This window comes from Drosophila simulans, chromosome 3R (genome assembly GCF_016746395.2).
Source record: "Drosophila simulans strain w501 chromosome 3R, Prin_Dsim_3.1, whole genome shotgun sequence".
NCBI lineage: Eukaryota > Metazoa > Arthropoda > Insecta > Diptera > Drosophilidae > Drosophila > Drosophila simulans.
In genome coordinates, this window is record NC_052523.2 from 3,337,516 (window position 1) to 3,354,343 (window position 16,828).

The following is a 16,828-nucleotide window of genomic DNA, read 5'->3' on the forward strand; positions in this document are numbered from 1 at the left end:
CGATGCCAGCGGGCAGCCAGAGCCAGACTTTCGTATCCCAATCCATAGCATAGCATACCATCCTCTCGGATCCCATTCCATTCTAGATCCATGGAGGGTCCCCAGCAGCATCCAACATGTTGCAGGCGATTTTTCATCATCGCTTGCATGTTGCCTCCGATTGTAAATGTTGCCCCTCGCACACACTCGCTCAATTTTTAATATGAAACAATCAGCAGAGTTTGTAGTTTGTTTTTAGTTAAAACAGCGCGTAACGCGAAGTTGGAATTTTTAAATTAAATCTGAACATAGAAAAACACGAAGAAAAATTTTGTAACTTTTTTAAGTCACTTATATAAACTTATAGAAATCAATGTAACATCTTTAAAACTCAATTTGTGATAGTTTTTTATATTTACTTTTCCAAACTTCAAAATATTTATTAAAACAAATATTTTCAGTTTCTATATTTGAATAACAAGATAGGCTAAAATTAATTTTAGTATGATTTTGCCTCAGTGCATCAACGGAACTGCAAAAGCAACAGTTTTCAATTAAACGATCCAAGAAAAATGAATACCCCTCCCCGAACCAAACTCACGACAATTCGTTAATACCTTGCCATTTGAGTTCTTCACGCATCCGTAATGGAAATGGGGGTTCTCGAAATTGGTTGTAGGATGGGTAGTCCGTGTCTACGAGTAGTTGATAAATACCCTCCATTTGGGGGCAAACACAAGTCGGTGTTAGTCGGGATATAAGCTGTATCTGGAGCGGAGCAAACTCCTACAGAACCAACTGCACTTGGCGATGCATTGAGAGATGCATTTACATTAAAGGCCAATTTAAATTAATTTCCTCTCTCTGCTTTTTGGCAGCTACCAGTTTTCAGTCCTCGGTCCTCAGAGCCCCTGTGTCAGTGTCAGTCCATTCACATTTGATTATGACAAACGTTGCTCAGCTGTCAGGCGAGCTACTTAGTTGAACAAGATGGCTGGCCAAGTTGTTAGGGGTGGAGGAGGACTTCTTGGTCTTAAGACTGGGTAAGTGGTTCTGCGGAGAAGGGCCTTGGAGGTCATTAGGAGGAGACAACAGCTGAGCTTAAGCGATGAGCCAGGGCAGGAGGCACTGGTGTACACGAAAGAAGCAGTAAGGCACGAGATTATGACTATGTGATCTTTACGCGCATATTTTAAAATATGTTATGTAGCTTTTATGTAGTGCGTGTAAAATGGCTTTAATCAGCTTTAAAAGGAACTCAATATAAATATTTACCACCTTATTCATTCATATAACAACTATTAACATCAACTTTTTTAAAGTTATAATGCCCAAATGTACACTTACCCCAGAATAATATGGTTTTTGCAAAGTAATACACTTACCTAAAACGATACATGAGATAATTATTCAACAGCTTGCGATTAAAAGTGCTTGGGCTTTTGCAAGACTGTATGAGAATATATCATGAGTTCACTATATTATTTAAACTGCAATTTACTGCAACATGTAACATACACTATTGTATACATCATGATTATACATTCAATTTATACAAAATGGAAGTGCTAAAGCATTAAATCTGATCTTTAAAGATTCCATTTTCAATATTTCCAAGCCATTCTGTGAATGCATAAATAAATCAACAAAAAACAGTAAAAACAATACAGCATCCGACGTCGTGCAAACGCCATTTTTATTGAATTTTTATTCGCATACACACATCCCCCGAAATACATATACAAGGAACATCAGGACACATCGCCAGCCAGCCAGATAACCAAGCTTTTTCCGCAGTGGGAAAAGCTTTAACTGTATATTGCTCTCGCTTTGGCAGCAGCTGCTGCAGGACGAGATGATTTTCGGAGGGGGGAAAGTGGGAGAATAGGGCTCGGGGAAGGGGGCGAGGATTGTTGCGCATGTCTTTAGCCACAAGCTGCGTACTTGTGCCATGATTAATTCTCCAGGACAGCGGCGAAAGTTGCCACGAACCTATAAGTAACTTTAAAGTATCCTTAAAGTGAAAACGAAGTAGTGAAATATTTAAAATGGCCGGCAAGGGATGGAGTGCAGCTGCTCATTCTCAAGCAGCCCCTAGGATTCGTTCCCAGCTAAAATCCTGACAGCAATCAATCAGATCGCAACAAAAGATACATAGTCAGAAAAAAAGAGAAGGAACCAAAAAATCTATAAATTCCCGACTGGCTGCTCTTGAAATACTGCGCCAAGGTCGAACTCTCAGCTGAATGTCCTTCTAACAGGTTTTTGGCATTGTTCAACATGTAGTTTAGCAGTTTTTAGCAAATGCTTGCCAATTTCTTAGCCGAAACTCCTTTCGCCCGATTCGAATTCGGTTTTCGAAGCCAGGGCTCATTTGTGTTCATTATCGTCCTGCGGCGCGCCGCCAACGGAATCCTTCTATTGCAGTTCCCTAGCTTCATCCTTATTCACCCACACTATGCGTGTGAACAATGCGGGCGTTCACTTGTACGCAGGACTAAGCTACATGTGTCTCTATTGTGTCCTTTTGCTCTACTTTTGGCCTCCTGCCGTCGCTAATCAGCGTCGCTTTAATTAGTCCACCTCATCAAGGCCACATTAAAGGGAAAGAAGGATTGCAGCAGAGTTTGGAATTAGCAAATGAGCCAGTTTCGTCACGGTTTCAAGATACTCAACCTTCGTCTGAACTGCGGAAATGATTCGAACTAAAACAATTTTGCATCTGTCATGTTATCAAATCCTTTAATGGTTTAAATATTTATTTCTTACTTACCTAATACCATACCAGGCGTTTTAAAGCCAAAAAAAAATTAATGAATAATTTTAATAAAGTCTTTTAATTTTACTATATATATACTTCAACATCAATGTTGATGTGAAGCTATTTGCTTACAGAATATAGAGTAATGCGAAAATTGTGGAGTTATTTCAGGAAAAATGATTTCTTGAAAACTAAATATCGAACACAATATTTTTTTAAAGAATATCTTAACAATGTTGCGAAGTATTGCAACATTACATTGCATTTGCAACATTGCCTGCAATGTATCTGAAACAGTGTTGCTGTAAGGACCGCTGCAAGCAGTGCATCCTGCTCTGCGCTACCATAGTTATAGAGGGGTGGGTTTGTGTCCAGGGCAGACTAATACATGTGGTTTCGCAAAATCTAGTTTGTAGAATGTAAACAATAATTAGTTCTAATCTGATTAACTCTATTTTCACCGATCTAACTGGAAATATATATCCGTGCATTGCTTCCAGCCTCCTGTTCACAGGTGCCGCTATTTTGTAGTGAAGTACGTAGCGTTTTCCCGGCAAAACCATTAAAGTACGATATAAATCTGAAACAAATGCCAACTCCAAACATATTTAAATGTTTCAAGGGGCGGAATTCCCCATCTGAGCTGTCAAATCGAACACCGACCTTGGCCATTAATCGTCCCATTCATGTCAAATTTGGACAATTCGAATGTCAATGGAGAAAGTTTTCAGCCAGCCTCCGACGCGTCAGCAGAAAAATCAATAATTCCGAACGCGTGAATTTCCATTAACAATTTGCTTTGGCGAACTTGAAACGTGAAGCACACAAAACACGAAAAGCCTTGAACCGACGCTAAAAAATAAATTAGAAAATTCCTCCGCACCCGCCGACACATGTGCACGAGAACCCAGTGAAGTTTTCCACCTCCATTGCCGTGGAGCTGAGGCCATCGACTCCGCTGCTCAGAATTAGGGTTTTCATGGGGTGGGGAAGGCAAAATCTGCGAGGCGGGGAGGTTGGCGCCTTGCCTTATTTGAGTACATGCAGGAGGAGGATTTTCAGTGTGTCTGAAAATGGAAATTCTGTGTGCGATTCGCTCACTGACTGACTGACACATATTTGGGCATGATCAAAATTAATGACCCAGCACTCATATAGGCCCATAAACTCGAGCACGGAGACACCTTGGCACACACACTAGCCTGATGCAACATACGCACTGAATATGGGTCAATGGAGGTATGGCTCACGTTTTTTCGGTGAATCTTGTTTCTGAAACGTAAGTTTTCTTCAAATGTAAAATTAACTAGTCTTGTTTCTATTACAATACATTTTACAAGCTACATATAATAATTGTGGACAAAGTAATAACTTAAACTGAATTTTGACGATTTGACGTATGTATCCCAGTCTTTCTAAAAAGGAAGAATTATAAGAAATAGCGCCAAGAGCTCTTTAGTTAAGTTCTTTTGCAATGAACATTACAACTTTAATGCATCACTCTCATTGTATATTGCATATAATTGTATGTAAACGGTTTGGTTATGGTTGTGGGAAAACAACGACCTAAGTAAGCTTCTCTGCATCACAAAGCTCAATAATTCCTGAAATCAGCATGAAAGGTGGGATTGCAGACAGCCCCAAAAGCAAACCACCCAACGATCGTATCTGCACCGCCCATGTGCAAATATCATTTCGCGGACTCTTTTGCAGCCGTTTAGCGTCACATGCAATTTGCCATCATTCCGAGCTAAACGCTCTTTTTGACCCGAGCTGTCGGTTATTAAAAGTCATAATTGAATTTCTTGTAAACAGTTGTTGGTTGTGAAAGATGTGGCCCGAACATGCAAAATCGCAGAAATACGGGGCTGAAGGGTATAGGATGGGGAATCCGGCCTGGCGCTGAAATTTCGAAAGTATGAAAAAAGCAATTAAAACTGAAATAATGAATTCTTTCTTTCGCCAGTCTCTGGCATGTTTCTCGTTCGAGGTTGGAGTTGAATTCGGAGTCGGAGTTGGCTGGTTGGCTGCCTTGCTGGTGAAGGGATTGGCCTTCGTTTCACCCATCTCCGCCAGAAAACTTCCCGGGCTGATTAGCATGAGGCGTAACAGTTTTTAATTGCAGCCACATTTTGCCGAGACCCGAATGTGCAGCAACAAAAGCCTGGCAACACATAATGATAGCAATACTTATCTTGCCATCAGAAAGTTGAAAAAGTTTAAGCACTTTTTCAATTTTTTGTAACAACCACCAATGCTTCTATGCGACAGCTTTCCCTCTTCTGTGAGTTCCTCAGTTGTTTTTGGCTGGATTGATATATTTTATTTCCCTTAAAAGATTGTTAAAAAAAAACACCTAATATCCATAATGATTTTGATACGATACATTGCATTTTATTGTAATTTTGTGTGCCCAAAGACAATTTTACAATCTCTCTGAACCGTTAGAAAATAAAAAAAGTATTCTTAAAAAACTTGAAAGCTGTCTTACGAGTTTCTTAAATGACAATATGTCTATTAAGCATATGCATGTAGTACACATTTAAAAATTATTGGTAACAATTTTTGATGGTTTTATTGGTGATATTATTATTTGATTAATTACAACTTTCTAGCTTTTATAGTTCCCGAGATCACAGCGTTCTTACTGACCATGACGGCCATGGCCAGAACGAATTGCCTAGTAATCCCGATGCAGAATATATATACGCTTCCTTCCTTAGATATATACTTTTCAATGATTGTATAAAACCCTTTTATTCTATGAGGAACGGGAGTAATTGTTGGAAATGTTCATGTTCACTACTCCCACTTACTGCAGTTCAACAAATGATTACTTGACTTGATTTTCTAGTCAAAATAATTAATTAAAATCCCCCGGTCATTATGTCCTGCTCTACATCTAATATTGGCCTCCCATCGGCTGTTGACTGTCCGTAGCTGTACTTCCATTATCCTCCTAGGGTTGTCAAGTTATCTACGCCGCTTGAGGCCATTGTCGATGTCTTCGCCGGAACTGCTACAAAAAATTGTGACAATTTACACCGATCTCTGGAACCTGGCCCACAGACCCGTCCTTGACTGCCATAAAGTCAGTTCCGCTAAAAATCGTCGAAATATACTCCCGTGAACTAGAAAAAATAAAGAACACAAAAAATGTGCCTCAGTTCTAGTTTGGTTTCGAGAAATTCTCTGTTCGCTCGGAGGGAAAAAATGGAAACTAGAATACGCGGGACAATAAAAAAAACGACGCGCTGTAAAAACGTTTTAGACCGAATTCACCTTTGTGTTTCGCGCATTCTCGTCATTGTTAAAAAAATCGAGCATTTTTTTGGGTCGCGACACAATTTTTTGCCATAGTGTCTCCAGGATTCCTCTAGATCCTGGCCTCGTTCTCAGGCCCTGGCCTCGTTTTCCATTTAAAATGCGCGACGCACAAAAGTTTTTACACGAATTTATGATTTTATCGCTTTACGACCGGAGGTCCTAATAAAACTTTATTGAGGCTGCCGGCGGTCGTAGGAGTTCTGCTCGAGTTTCTTACCGTAGTAGGCCTCCTTTGGTAGCCTCAAAACTCAAAACTGTAGCAGGGTCAGGTTCCTCGGGATAAGCGCGTATCCTGCGAATTAAGCCAGCCCAAGGACGCGCCGGGTTATGCAAGTCTATGCAACGTATGGGTTTACATAATAGAGGTAAATGTTTGTTTAACTGGGAACTGCTCTAGTTAGCATTGTCCTGGTGGCATTGTTCCTGCCCTCACCCCGGTACCGCCCACGAGCCGGGAAGACAGTCAATAAAACGTCACCTTCACCTCTTACACAATATTTCACAACGTTATTGCAAATCCGGGGATTAGGAACAATTCCGGCGTTCTCAAAAGGTTTTGGGCATCATGCCCTTCCGCAGTCGCCGTTTGCTCTAATTTAAATCACCATTCTGCATTGTTTTGGAATGTTTCCTAAAAACTGACCTAATTTACGCCACACACTTTTCGTTACAAGTCTTTTGTTTTTATGACCTAAAAATGGTGAAAGTTTCCGCGAATTTAAACATTTTTATGTTGCTATGATTTTTTGAATAGATGTTGCGAATTCCGAAATCGGGAAATGGAAATATGCTTCGCGGAAGAAGTCGGATCAGACGGATTAAAATAGCAGTAGGCAATGTTTTGGTTTAGAGTGTAATTTTAGATTTTAATTGAAAACAATTTTTTTTAACAAATAGTAACTAAGAACATTTTTTATTAATATATTTATATATATATATATATATATTATATATATTTTTAAGTTTATCTTATAATTGTATTTTTTTTGCAAAAAATAAATTAACAAAACCAATATTTCCGCTGTTCAAGCAATCCAAAACACGATAATATAATATTTTATCACTCTTCCAAAAAAATTACTACGAAATATTGATTTAAGTGATTAATTATTAATAATTATGCTTATTATTCAATCAAAGAGAAAAACTTGCCCTGCAATACTTTGTTGTGTTTTTAGTTTTTTGATTATCTTTTTAATTTATTTTACTTTATTTATGTTAACTTAAGAAATAATCTTAATTTATAATATAGTTATAAACAATTTTTCAATGGTTTTTTCCAGACAAAATGTCTTTTACGTTTGGAGTCTGACATCTTAATTCCTTTCCTAACCATTACAGTTCAATTTCTTGCGAGACGGGGGCGTTGGCTGAAGGAAAGTCTGTTTTGGGTAAACAGAGCGAAAATCCCTTCCACCGCCCCCGCCCACGAACCAGCCATTTCCACCTCTGATTTCTCTGATTTCCACGGACGAATCAAGGCCTACCTGGGAAGGGAAGACGCGTGTGTCTCGCATTAGACTGATGTTCTGTTGAAGGACGCGACTGGAAATGCTTGGCCGAATCGAGGACGAGGCTCGCGCGACTCGACTTGGACCGACTTGAGTCGTCTGTTTATGGATAGTAAATGCACCGTGTCATGGGTCCTTAAGCGTCTTAATTGCCCGCGTATCCTTCGCCGAGAAGCAGCGCAATTGGTTTCCAAGGCGGAAATATTATTGGCACATCATAAAACTATAAAACAGGCCGCAGGGGGCCCCCTTCCTCCTTCCTTCGCTTTCCTGTCCAGTTCAGTTGAGTTCTTCACCTCGGATTGCGAGCTCTGAGATTCAAACTGAGACCATCCAATGCCATCAGCGAATTCGCCGAATTCCGAGCAGCGCGCGCGACTTCGATTCCCCGGCGTACGACTCGTCAGCGGAATCGCATTGACAGCCTACGTCGAACTCCCCGGAGACCTCCGTTCCGATCATTGTTAATGGACGTTATCCTTATTAGCTGTTGATGTCCCACTATGTCGAATAGCTACGGGACATATCTGCCCTGCAAAGGAAAAGATATGCTTATGCGTACCCCATCTTGGGCATTAAGATGTGATTCAGTTGTTGTTCGTCTTCATTAAATTGTAGATTAAAGTTATGTGAATTTTGTGATTTCTATTACCGTTTTAAAAAAATCACTTTGCATTTTATAGGCAAAATTGTATAATCTCCTAAATTTTCTTTTAAATTATTAAAAACCTTCGAGCCCGGTTAAATAAACACAGAATAAACAAAGTTTAATAACATTATTTATCAATAGATTTTAAGTGATGACACTCTGACATTTAGCAAAAAGCCATCAATCTTTGAGCTCAGTTGGAGCGTCCGTAACAGAAGGTGTTAACGAGGTCCTAGCTGAGATTTGAACAGTTCGAAATTTATATCTAGGGGCCATTAGCAGTACTATTGCGATGCATAGTTTACATTTCATTCAGATTACGGGGTCATCATTGCTATTTAAAAGCGGCAGGACAATTCGAATAAGTGTGACAGGAGCAATTACAGCCTGATCCTGATGTCTTCGATGTCAACACAACAGCGCTCAAGACATCGCAGGCAATTCAGGGATATGTAGGACGCACAGGACCTCGAACAGAAGCCAAGGACACAGGCGACGCGTGACGCATTGGGAAAATATTTGTACAAAACATTGAGGAAATCTGAAAAGCAGCACAGCGTCTCGGCATCCTTGACTTTGATTGGTGCCGATCCAAGGACGAAACGCTATATCCACCCATTGAGATGACCTCCGGAGGAGTCGTCGGTGGGCCTCCGATCGAAGGTCACTCAGAAATGCATCCTGTCTAGCTTTCTCTTCAGTCTAAAGTGAATTTTGGAAACTGAAGATTACTTCATTTATCTAGACATCTGGCAAATTCATCAAAATGATTTCCCCAGCGCAGACTTAACGACTCGATCCGATCTGCGTGCAGTTTGATGGTTAACTCAAACAAATCCCATAACGCAAACGAAATTTTGAATAATTCTCGAGCATCGCTACTAATTAGCCGCCGATTGAGGCAATCAAATTGATTGCCTGCGATCCGAACCAAAGAAAACCTCACGCTGGGATCCCCGAACCCACCTTAGACCGATTGACGCTGATACTATATATAGACGGTGTATCGGAATAGTCGGGGAATTTACACCAATCTCGAGTTTGTTTGTTTTGTTTGTTGATAATTTTTCTCGGCCCTTTACTAAGTTATTCCCAGCGGGTCGTCGCCTGTTTCCCTCTGATAATGAGTGTGATACACTCGATTGTTTTTATCACCCCTTCCCCATTTACGTGGTATTCGGTATATAATGAGAAAACCGCCGGAGGAGATCAGCAGCTACTTCAAAGGAAACTGGCCCCAGCGTGTGATCATCGTACTTTTTCTCAAGCTAGGAAAACAAACAATTCCCGAGACCAACTGACACTGGAGTATCCTATTGGGATAACTTATGTAATGCCCCACTGGCTGGCAGGTGCTGCATTGGCCCATTTCTAATAGGCTTTTGAAGTTTTAAATATTAATCGGCTGCAGGCAGCAGGATAACCATAACCAATCGATAGGCCAATAAAAAACAATACCCCATTATCTGTGTAAACAAAATGTAAAAAGTCAGCTTTTCCATTATTGGCAGGTGCTGTATTGGGCCATTTATAACAATCCTTTGAAGCTTGAAATATTAATGTGTTGCAATCAGAAGAATGATAACCCAATAAAAAGATAATTATAAACTTATAAAAATGTTAAAATGGTTTGAATTGCTTTAACTACTACAATATGCATATATATATATATTATGCTTATATTATGAGCATAATTTAATCAGATAATGTTTTATATGGCGACAACTCAATAATTAATAATGATTGTGGATAATAGTATACAACTTTTTGGCAAGAAATGACAGCTTAGGTTCCTAATGATCTTGGTCACTTTGGATTCGCTTGACCCACGGCAGCTGATAACGCTGCTCCGGGGAAAATAACGATGAGATTGACTGCAACTGCAGCCGGAATATATCTGAGGGCTGGGAATTAACACATTGGCCTCCTCCAGGCGCGTGCCTGTTTCACCTTCCCGTGCATTTATCAAAAGTCTGCCGGACCGACCCACCGAACCGTCGGCTGTCTAGCTCTATACGAGTAAATGGGTATCTGGCTGGTAACCCCTGTGGAAGTGCCAAAAATGTGCAACGGCGTCAGCGAAAGAACGGCAGGAAAGATGGTAGGAATCGGGGAGGGGTTCGAACTCCAAAGGATATAAGGGACATGGGACATGCAGCTAGTCGGGCACAATGGGATGGTCCCGATTCACTGTCAAGGTAATTTATTAATTCGACAATAAAATCGCACGAGTTCTTGGGCCGAGCTCCGGATTCGCATTCTATGTTGGGTTTGGGTGCGGACTTGCGATGGGGTGTGTTGTGGTCGGACACTCGCATGTGGGCCTTACAACTCAATTAAAGTTGCCCGGGTCCTGGACCTGAGCCCGCTGCACTTCCATGGAGAACCGGGTGGGCAAAGTATTATATGACCATGTGCTAGGTTTGGATTAAGCTTAACAAAGGAATTTGTGAAATCCAATCGGTCGAAAGATAAAAAGTTAAGTTAAAAAGTTTGCCACGCAAACCCATCATTGAGTCAAGGCCAAGTTCATGTAAAATAATTCAACTAATTAATCTTTTTAAAGTATAATTCAATAGGTATCTAAAATCAAAGACCTAGTCAAAAATGGTAGCTCTCGCCCCTTTTTATAGCGTTAAAAAGGGATCCTAACAATATTTTAATAAAACGAGAAGAAAATATTTAAGTACATAATTCGGTCTCTCAAAGAATTTTATTTTTTGGGGAGCTGTTTTTCCTTTCTTTGATTGATATATTTAAACATAAGTGGTCGGATAGTTTTACACCCTTATTGTTAAGTTTACTCCAAAACCAGAAAGGAGGCTAACACTCACTGGCAATATAGCAATCAGAGGACATCGTAGAGATGCGAACTGCAGTCTCTTCTGTCAAACTGAAAAACGCCATAAATTTTGTGGAACAATGGAATCTGCCAGAGGATGCGGATGGGGTAAGGGTAGAATTCGCACATGCACACATATGTCAGGAGTATCGATATGTTAGGGGTGTTCAACGGGGGTGGCAAATAAAATTTATCGAGGCCGCGTAAGCCGATCAGAAAGTCATGTAAACACAAAAGTGGCTGCGAAGTGATTGTTTTTTTACCAGTCAATTTAGCTGAGTTAAACCTGAAATCGGTTCTACGCAAATCTAAGATGGGAGTAGAATTGTAGATTACCAGAAATAACCTTCAGTTTCTAAAAGAATGACGAATAGTATATCGTAAAGTCTGTGGTATTTTTACCCGTTAATTGTAGAGTAAAAGATTCGTTGAAATGAATGTAACAGGTACAGAAAACGATTCCTACGCTACAAAGTATATATATTCTTGATCCGTATAAGAGATATAATGTTGAAATTAAGCTTGCTGCTATGCTGTGCTGTGCAAGTTTTGTGCCACAAAACACTCTCACGACCGCCTAACCATCTCGCCCACACATTTATAAATGTTTCGATATATTATTTGTATCATATCGCCATTAAAAATTATAGCTTCCCTAGTAAGAAAACGTACTTAAAATCTATAAAAACGTGAGGGTTATATCATAAAACTACCGAAAAAAATCATACAAGTTTTATATTCTTAACAATGTTATGCTTTTAAAATGTTTTGCTATTATAGAATCATTTTTAAAAGTATAACTCGAAAAATAAAATAAAATTAGTATTAATTTGAAAAATCAGCGGGCATATAATTTATATAGTATTTTTTAAATTTAGGCAAAGGATGTTTGCTGTTACTGTTAACTAGTCAGTTTGGAAGTGCGTTTGTTGGTTTTTAGGCAAATAACGGGCACAGGAGTGAGTTTGGGAATCGGGAGTTGCGCACTTGCTTGGCCACGAGGGCAAACAAAAAGCGCAAACACGCGACCCTCGGCCACGCGTAGTCCTGGTCCCAGGGATCGGACGTAATGTTATCCTTTGGCCGCCCAGTGCCGCGAAATAAATTCGGAGGGAAAGGGCAGCGGATTCCGGGAACAACTGGCAACCAGTCTTCGGTGTTTTGCGCGCTGGCAAAAATCCAGAGAAATTTTTAGGGAACCATAAACGGGCCGGGAAAAAGCCTCTGCGCCGAAGGAACGTTTTCAGCAACAGTTTACAGTTTTTATGTCTTTATGATTATTGCAATTAGAGGGAGATCGGCTGAGAGTCGCGCCCTCTCGCTCTGCGCACCTCATAGGTAGGCACCTCATGGCCGTAATTACTGCAGCAGCGTCTCAAGGCCGCCGAGTAGGAGAAGTGCGCGGGCGGATAAATCGCGATGATAATGGGCGCGATGGGTAGGTAATAAGCCGCGCAGCAGGTAGGCCCCGTACGGATAAAGTTGCCAGGACCTCGGATAAGTTCCCCTCTCCGTGCCTGCAAGGACATTCGCCGGAGGGGTGGCTGCGAACAGCAGGCGGCAAAGTGTCATGCGCAGGGATATTTATGCGCTATAACGGCGAGCGTGTGCCGAGGGCTCTCTGATTTTGCTATATATGCAGGATCTGCCTCAGGACCAGCTCATTCGCAAACTCACAAGCGTTGCGTGCACATCGCAGAGTTAGAGAAGAAATCTAGCAATACACATCCGATATGGCCACCACAAACAGCCAGAGCCACTACAGCTACGCCGACAACATGAACATGTACAACATGTATCACCCCCACAGCCTGCCGCCCACCTACTATGATAATTCAGGCAGCAACGCCTACTATCAGAACAGCTCCACTTACCAGAGCTATCAGGGCTACTATCCCCAGGAGAGTTACTCGGAGAGCTGCTACTACTACAACAACCAGGAGCAGATGACCACCCATACTGTACCGCCCGTGCAACCCACCACCCCGCCGCCCAAAGCCACCAAGCGTAAGGCCGAAGAAGATGCTGCTTCCATCATCGCTGCCGTAGAGGAGCGACCCAGCACACTGAGGGCTCTACTCACCAACCCCGTGAAGAAGCTGAAGTACACCCCCGACTACTTCTACACCACCGTCGAGCAGGTGAAGAAGGCCCCCGCCGTAACCACCAAGGTCGCCGCCAGCCCCGCTCCCAGCTACGAGCAAGAGTACGTGACTGTGCCCACGCCCAGCGCCTCCGAGGATGTCGACTACTTGGACGTCTACTCGCCCCAGTCGCAGACGCAGAAGCTGAAGAATGGCGACTTTGCAACCCCTCCACCTACCACGCCCACCTCTCTGCCGCCCGTCGAAGGCATCAGCACGCCACCCCAATCGCCGGGGGAGAAATCCTCGTCAGCCGTCAGCCAGGAGATCAATCATCGAATTGTGACAGCCCCGAATGGAGCCGGCGATTTCAATTGGTCGCACATCGAAGAGACTTTGGCATCAGGTAGGCATCACACACGATTAACAACCCCTAAAAATACATTTCTAAAATATTGAAAATATGTGTTTGTATATATTTTTGATATTTTTAAACACAACACAGTCATAAAAGTCATTTGCTAACCCATTTTTTCTTTGCTTATGCTTACAGATTGCAAAGACTCGAAACGCACCCGTCAAACGTACACCCGCTACCAGACCCTGGAGCTCGAGAAGGAGTTCCACTTCAATAGATACATCACCCGGCGTCGTCGCATCGACATCGCCAACGCTCTGAGCCTGAGCGAAAGGCAGATCAAGATCTGGTTCCAGAACCGACGCATGAAGTCGAAGAAGGATCGCACCCTGGACAGCTCCCCGGAGCACTGTGGTGCCGGCTACACCGCGATGCTGCCGCCACTGGAGGCCACAAGCACCGCCACCACCGGGGCACCATCGGTGCCAGTGCCCATGTACCACCACCACCAAGCCACCGCCGTCTACCCCGCTTACAGCCACAGTCACAGCCATGGTTATGGCCTGCTCAATGATTACCCTCAGCAGCAGACCCACCAGCAGTACGATGCCTACCCGCAGCAGTACCAACAGCAGTGCAGCTACCAGCAACATCCACAGGACCTCTACCATCTGTCCTGAGGTCGGGCGATGCTCAGTTGCTCTCTACCCCAGAGCGGAACCGAAAGCCATACCGCCACGAAACCGAAGCGCACTTCTCTCGACCATTTGTAGGTGACACGCAAATGATACAGCCGAGAACGAAGCTGCGACACGATGAGTTGCACAGTAGAGGGCGCACTCCCTACGGTGCCCAGGACATTTTGGGCACAAGGACTAGTGCGCAAGTGCAGAAGGCCGAGGCAGAGGCAGAGGCAAAAGAGGCAGCGCAAACAGGAAAAGGAGCCTTGCTGCGCGCGGAACCCAGTGGCTGGCCATGATGGGTTCTCAGCGATCGATTAGCTGCGGCCAAACACAAGCCCAAAACACTCAGCTGGGAGTGATAATGGCTAAGAGACTTGGAGACTGACACACACGTTTTTGTACAGATAGTAGTTAAAATATTCCTATCATAGAATTCTATTTATTTAAATATACGAGTAAAGTAAATCTATCGAATTTAAACAAATCAATGTTATTAATTTGGGAGTTTGTCTGGGGCATGCTGCAATTTGACTGCATAATGTGAAATACATTTCATATATATACATATATAGAAATAAAATTTAATGATTTTAAATCATTGCGACACCTAAGGCCAGGAATAAATTAAAATAGTTTGGACCAAAGTATGGTATTTGGCTAACTACTTACATTAAAAAAAATATCTCAAGACAAGTTTTACCTTCTGCCGATTTACATACTTTATGATATAGAAAATGGCTGCAGAGAAGAGGAGTTTAAAATATTTAAGTATAAGCATAATATTTAATTGGAATTAGTGTAGTTCGCTGAGGGATCTCTTGGTTTACTTTCTGATAAATGGTCGAAACATTACTTCCGAACATATACGAAACGCAAACGATTTAATGTTTATCACGAATTGTGCAAATTCGAGCAGCTGCATTTTGTCGCCTCAGTCCCCCTCATCCCTGACCCATTGCTGTCTCCCGGATTTTCTATAAAATGCACTCTTTTCGCCAGAGAAAATGTCACATTTTGGTCGGGCTTCGGGGTATATCTACCACCGCATCCCTGCTCCCTTCCTCCCTCCGCCGCTGCGCGTTCCTCTATTGAAGTGAGACATTGATTGGTCATTTTTCATTGCACACCCGTGACAGTTATGGGTAACGCAAAGCAAAAGGAAACTCGGATCCCGGTGCGGAATCGGATTCGGAATCAGAATCAATATCAAAGGCAAAGGGGATCCATGTGCAGTCGCATATATCCCGGCACCATTTATCCGACTCATTAGACAAAAGTGGACTGTGGGTGAGTTCGAAGTGGCATCTGTTGGCCCTTTACTGTTAGGTGCGAAATGGCATTGGTTAAGCTTAGTGGTGAAATGTATCCTTGCCGCTGCGAAAGAAATTTTTAGTCAAGGGCGGTCAGAAATGAGTTAGATTAAAGTTCAGATGGCTTAAATGCGCTACCATGCGCTGAAAACCACTTAATTGATTTGCAAACCATGTTTATTTTGTTCAAATATTTTACAAAATAAATGTATAATTTATTTTATCCGAAAATCTTCAATAAATCAGATTCGACCTACCTACCTACCTTCTAAAAAAAATTAGTTAATAAAGATATATCAATAGTTTGAAAACGGAAAAATCCCGTTGCAAATTTGAATGTATTGAATTTTTGCAATAATTAGCCCATAAATATATAAACGATGGTGGTTGGGTAAAAAAGCTCTAAACTGACATACATGATAACACTTTTTCAGCAAACTACTTTACAAATACAATATTGTACAGTCGTCACAAATTTTATGGCTTTTATATAGTCAACTACTTTTATACCCCTTACTCGTAGAAAAAAGGGAATACTATGTACGTTACAAAGTATGTAACAGGCAGAAGTTTGGGTATTCCGTAAAAGCTAGGATGTTAAGATTAAGAGTGCAGATTCCAGAGATGCATTCTTATGATGCCAAGCTAAATTTAAATAAATTTAAAGTTCTTGTTCCTAATCCCACTAACTATGTAACTCGACAAAACCATGTTCTCTTGCTTGTTTTGCAAACATTAACCAAGCGGATTTTACTGGTTCCTTTGACTCCTTAAAGTCATCAATTAGCCAACATTAAACAAACGAAATTGCAAGGACATTTACCCGTTTCTCAAAAGTCAACATCCCTTTTCATGCGTTTCCTTGGAAGCTAAAGAAAAACTCAAGAAACTGGTAAAATATTTACGTGTAAATTGCGAAAGAGTTACGTTAACTCTTCCTGTGTCCTTCTGCGAAACGAAGCCTTTTTATCCGTTTTATTCGCATTCTGCTTTATTTGAGGTCCTCGGAGTCGGTTCTTAACTCATTCGCCATAAACCCCGAGATTCGCGGAAAGAGTATTCGATGTGTGCGGAATCCTTTTCCTTCCTTTTGACTGAAAACCCGGTTTCAGTCAAGGCTGCAAAGTCAATCCTTTAGCATAATCCTTTAAATAGCCAAAATAAAGCCCGCCTTTGTCAAAACAAAGCGATTCGCTGGCAGAACTCGCATTTGCGAATAGGCGTGCCATTGTGTCCACTTAGCCGGCAGGTACCGCCTCCTCAAAACCCTCGGGCGCGGATGACTCCTTGGTCTGCATCTCTATCCCTTCCACCAGCCTCAGCC

General features: G+C 41.8%; 1 protein-coding gene across 1 annotated transcript; it reads left to right on the plus strand.

The window, feature by feature from the left end:
• The first annotated feature begins 12,659 nt into the window (after positions 1-12,659).
• LOC6727018 (segmentation protein fushi tarazu) lies at positions 12,660-14,810 on the plus strand. Its single transcript, XM_002102380.4, has 2 exons — positions 12,660-13,559; positions 13,707-14,810. Exons 1-2 carry the CDS (start codon positions 12,803-12,805, stop codon positions 14,189-14,191), a joined length of 1,242 nt encoding a protein of 413 aa, XP_002102416.1. The 5' UTR covers positions 12,660-12,802; the 3' UTR covers positions 14,192-14,810.
• Positions 14,811-16,828: the final 2,018 nt, after the last annotated feature.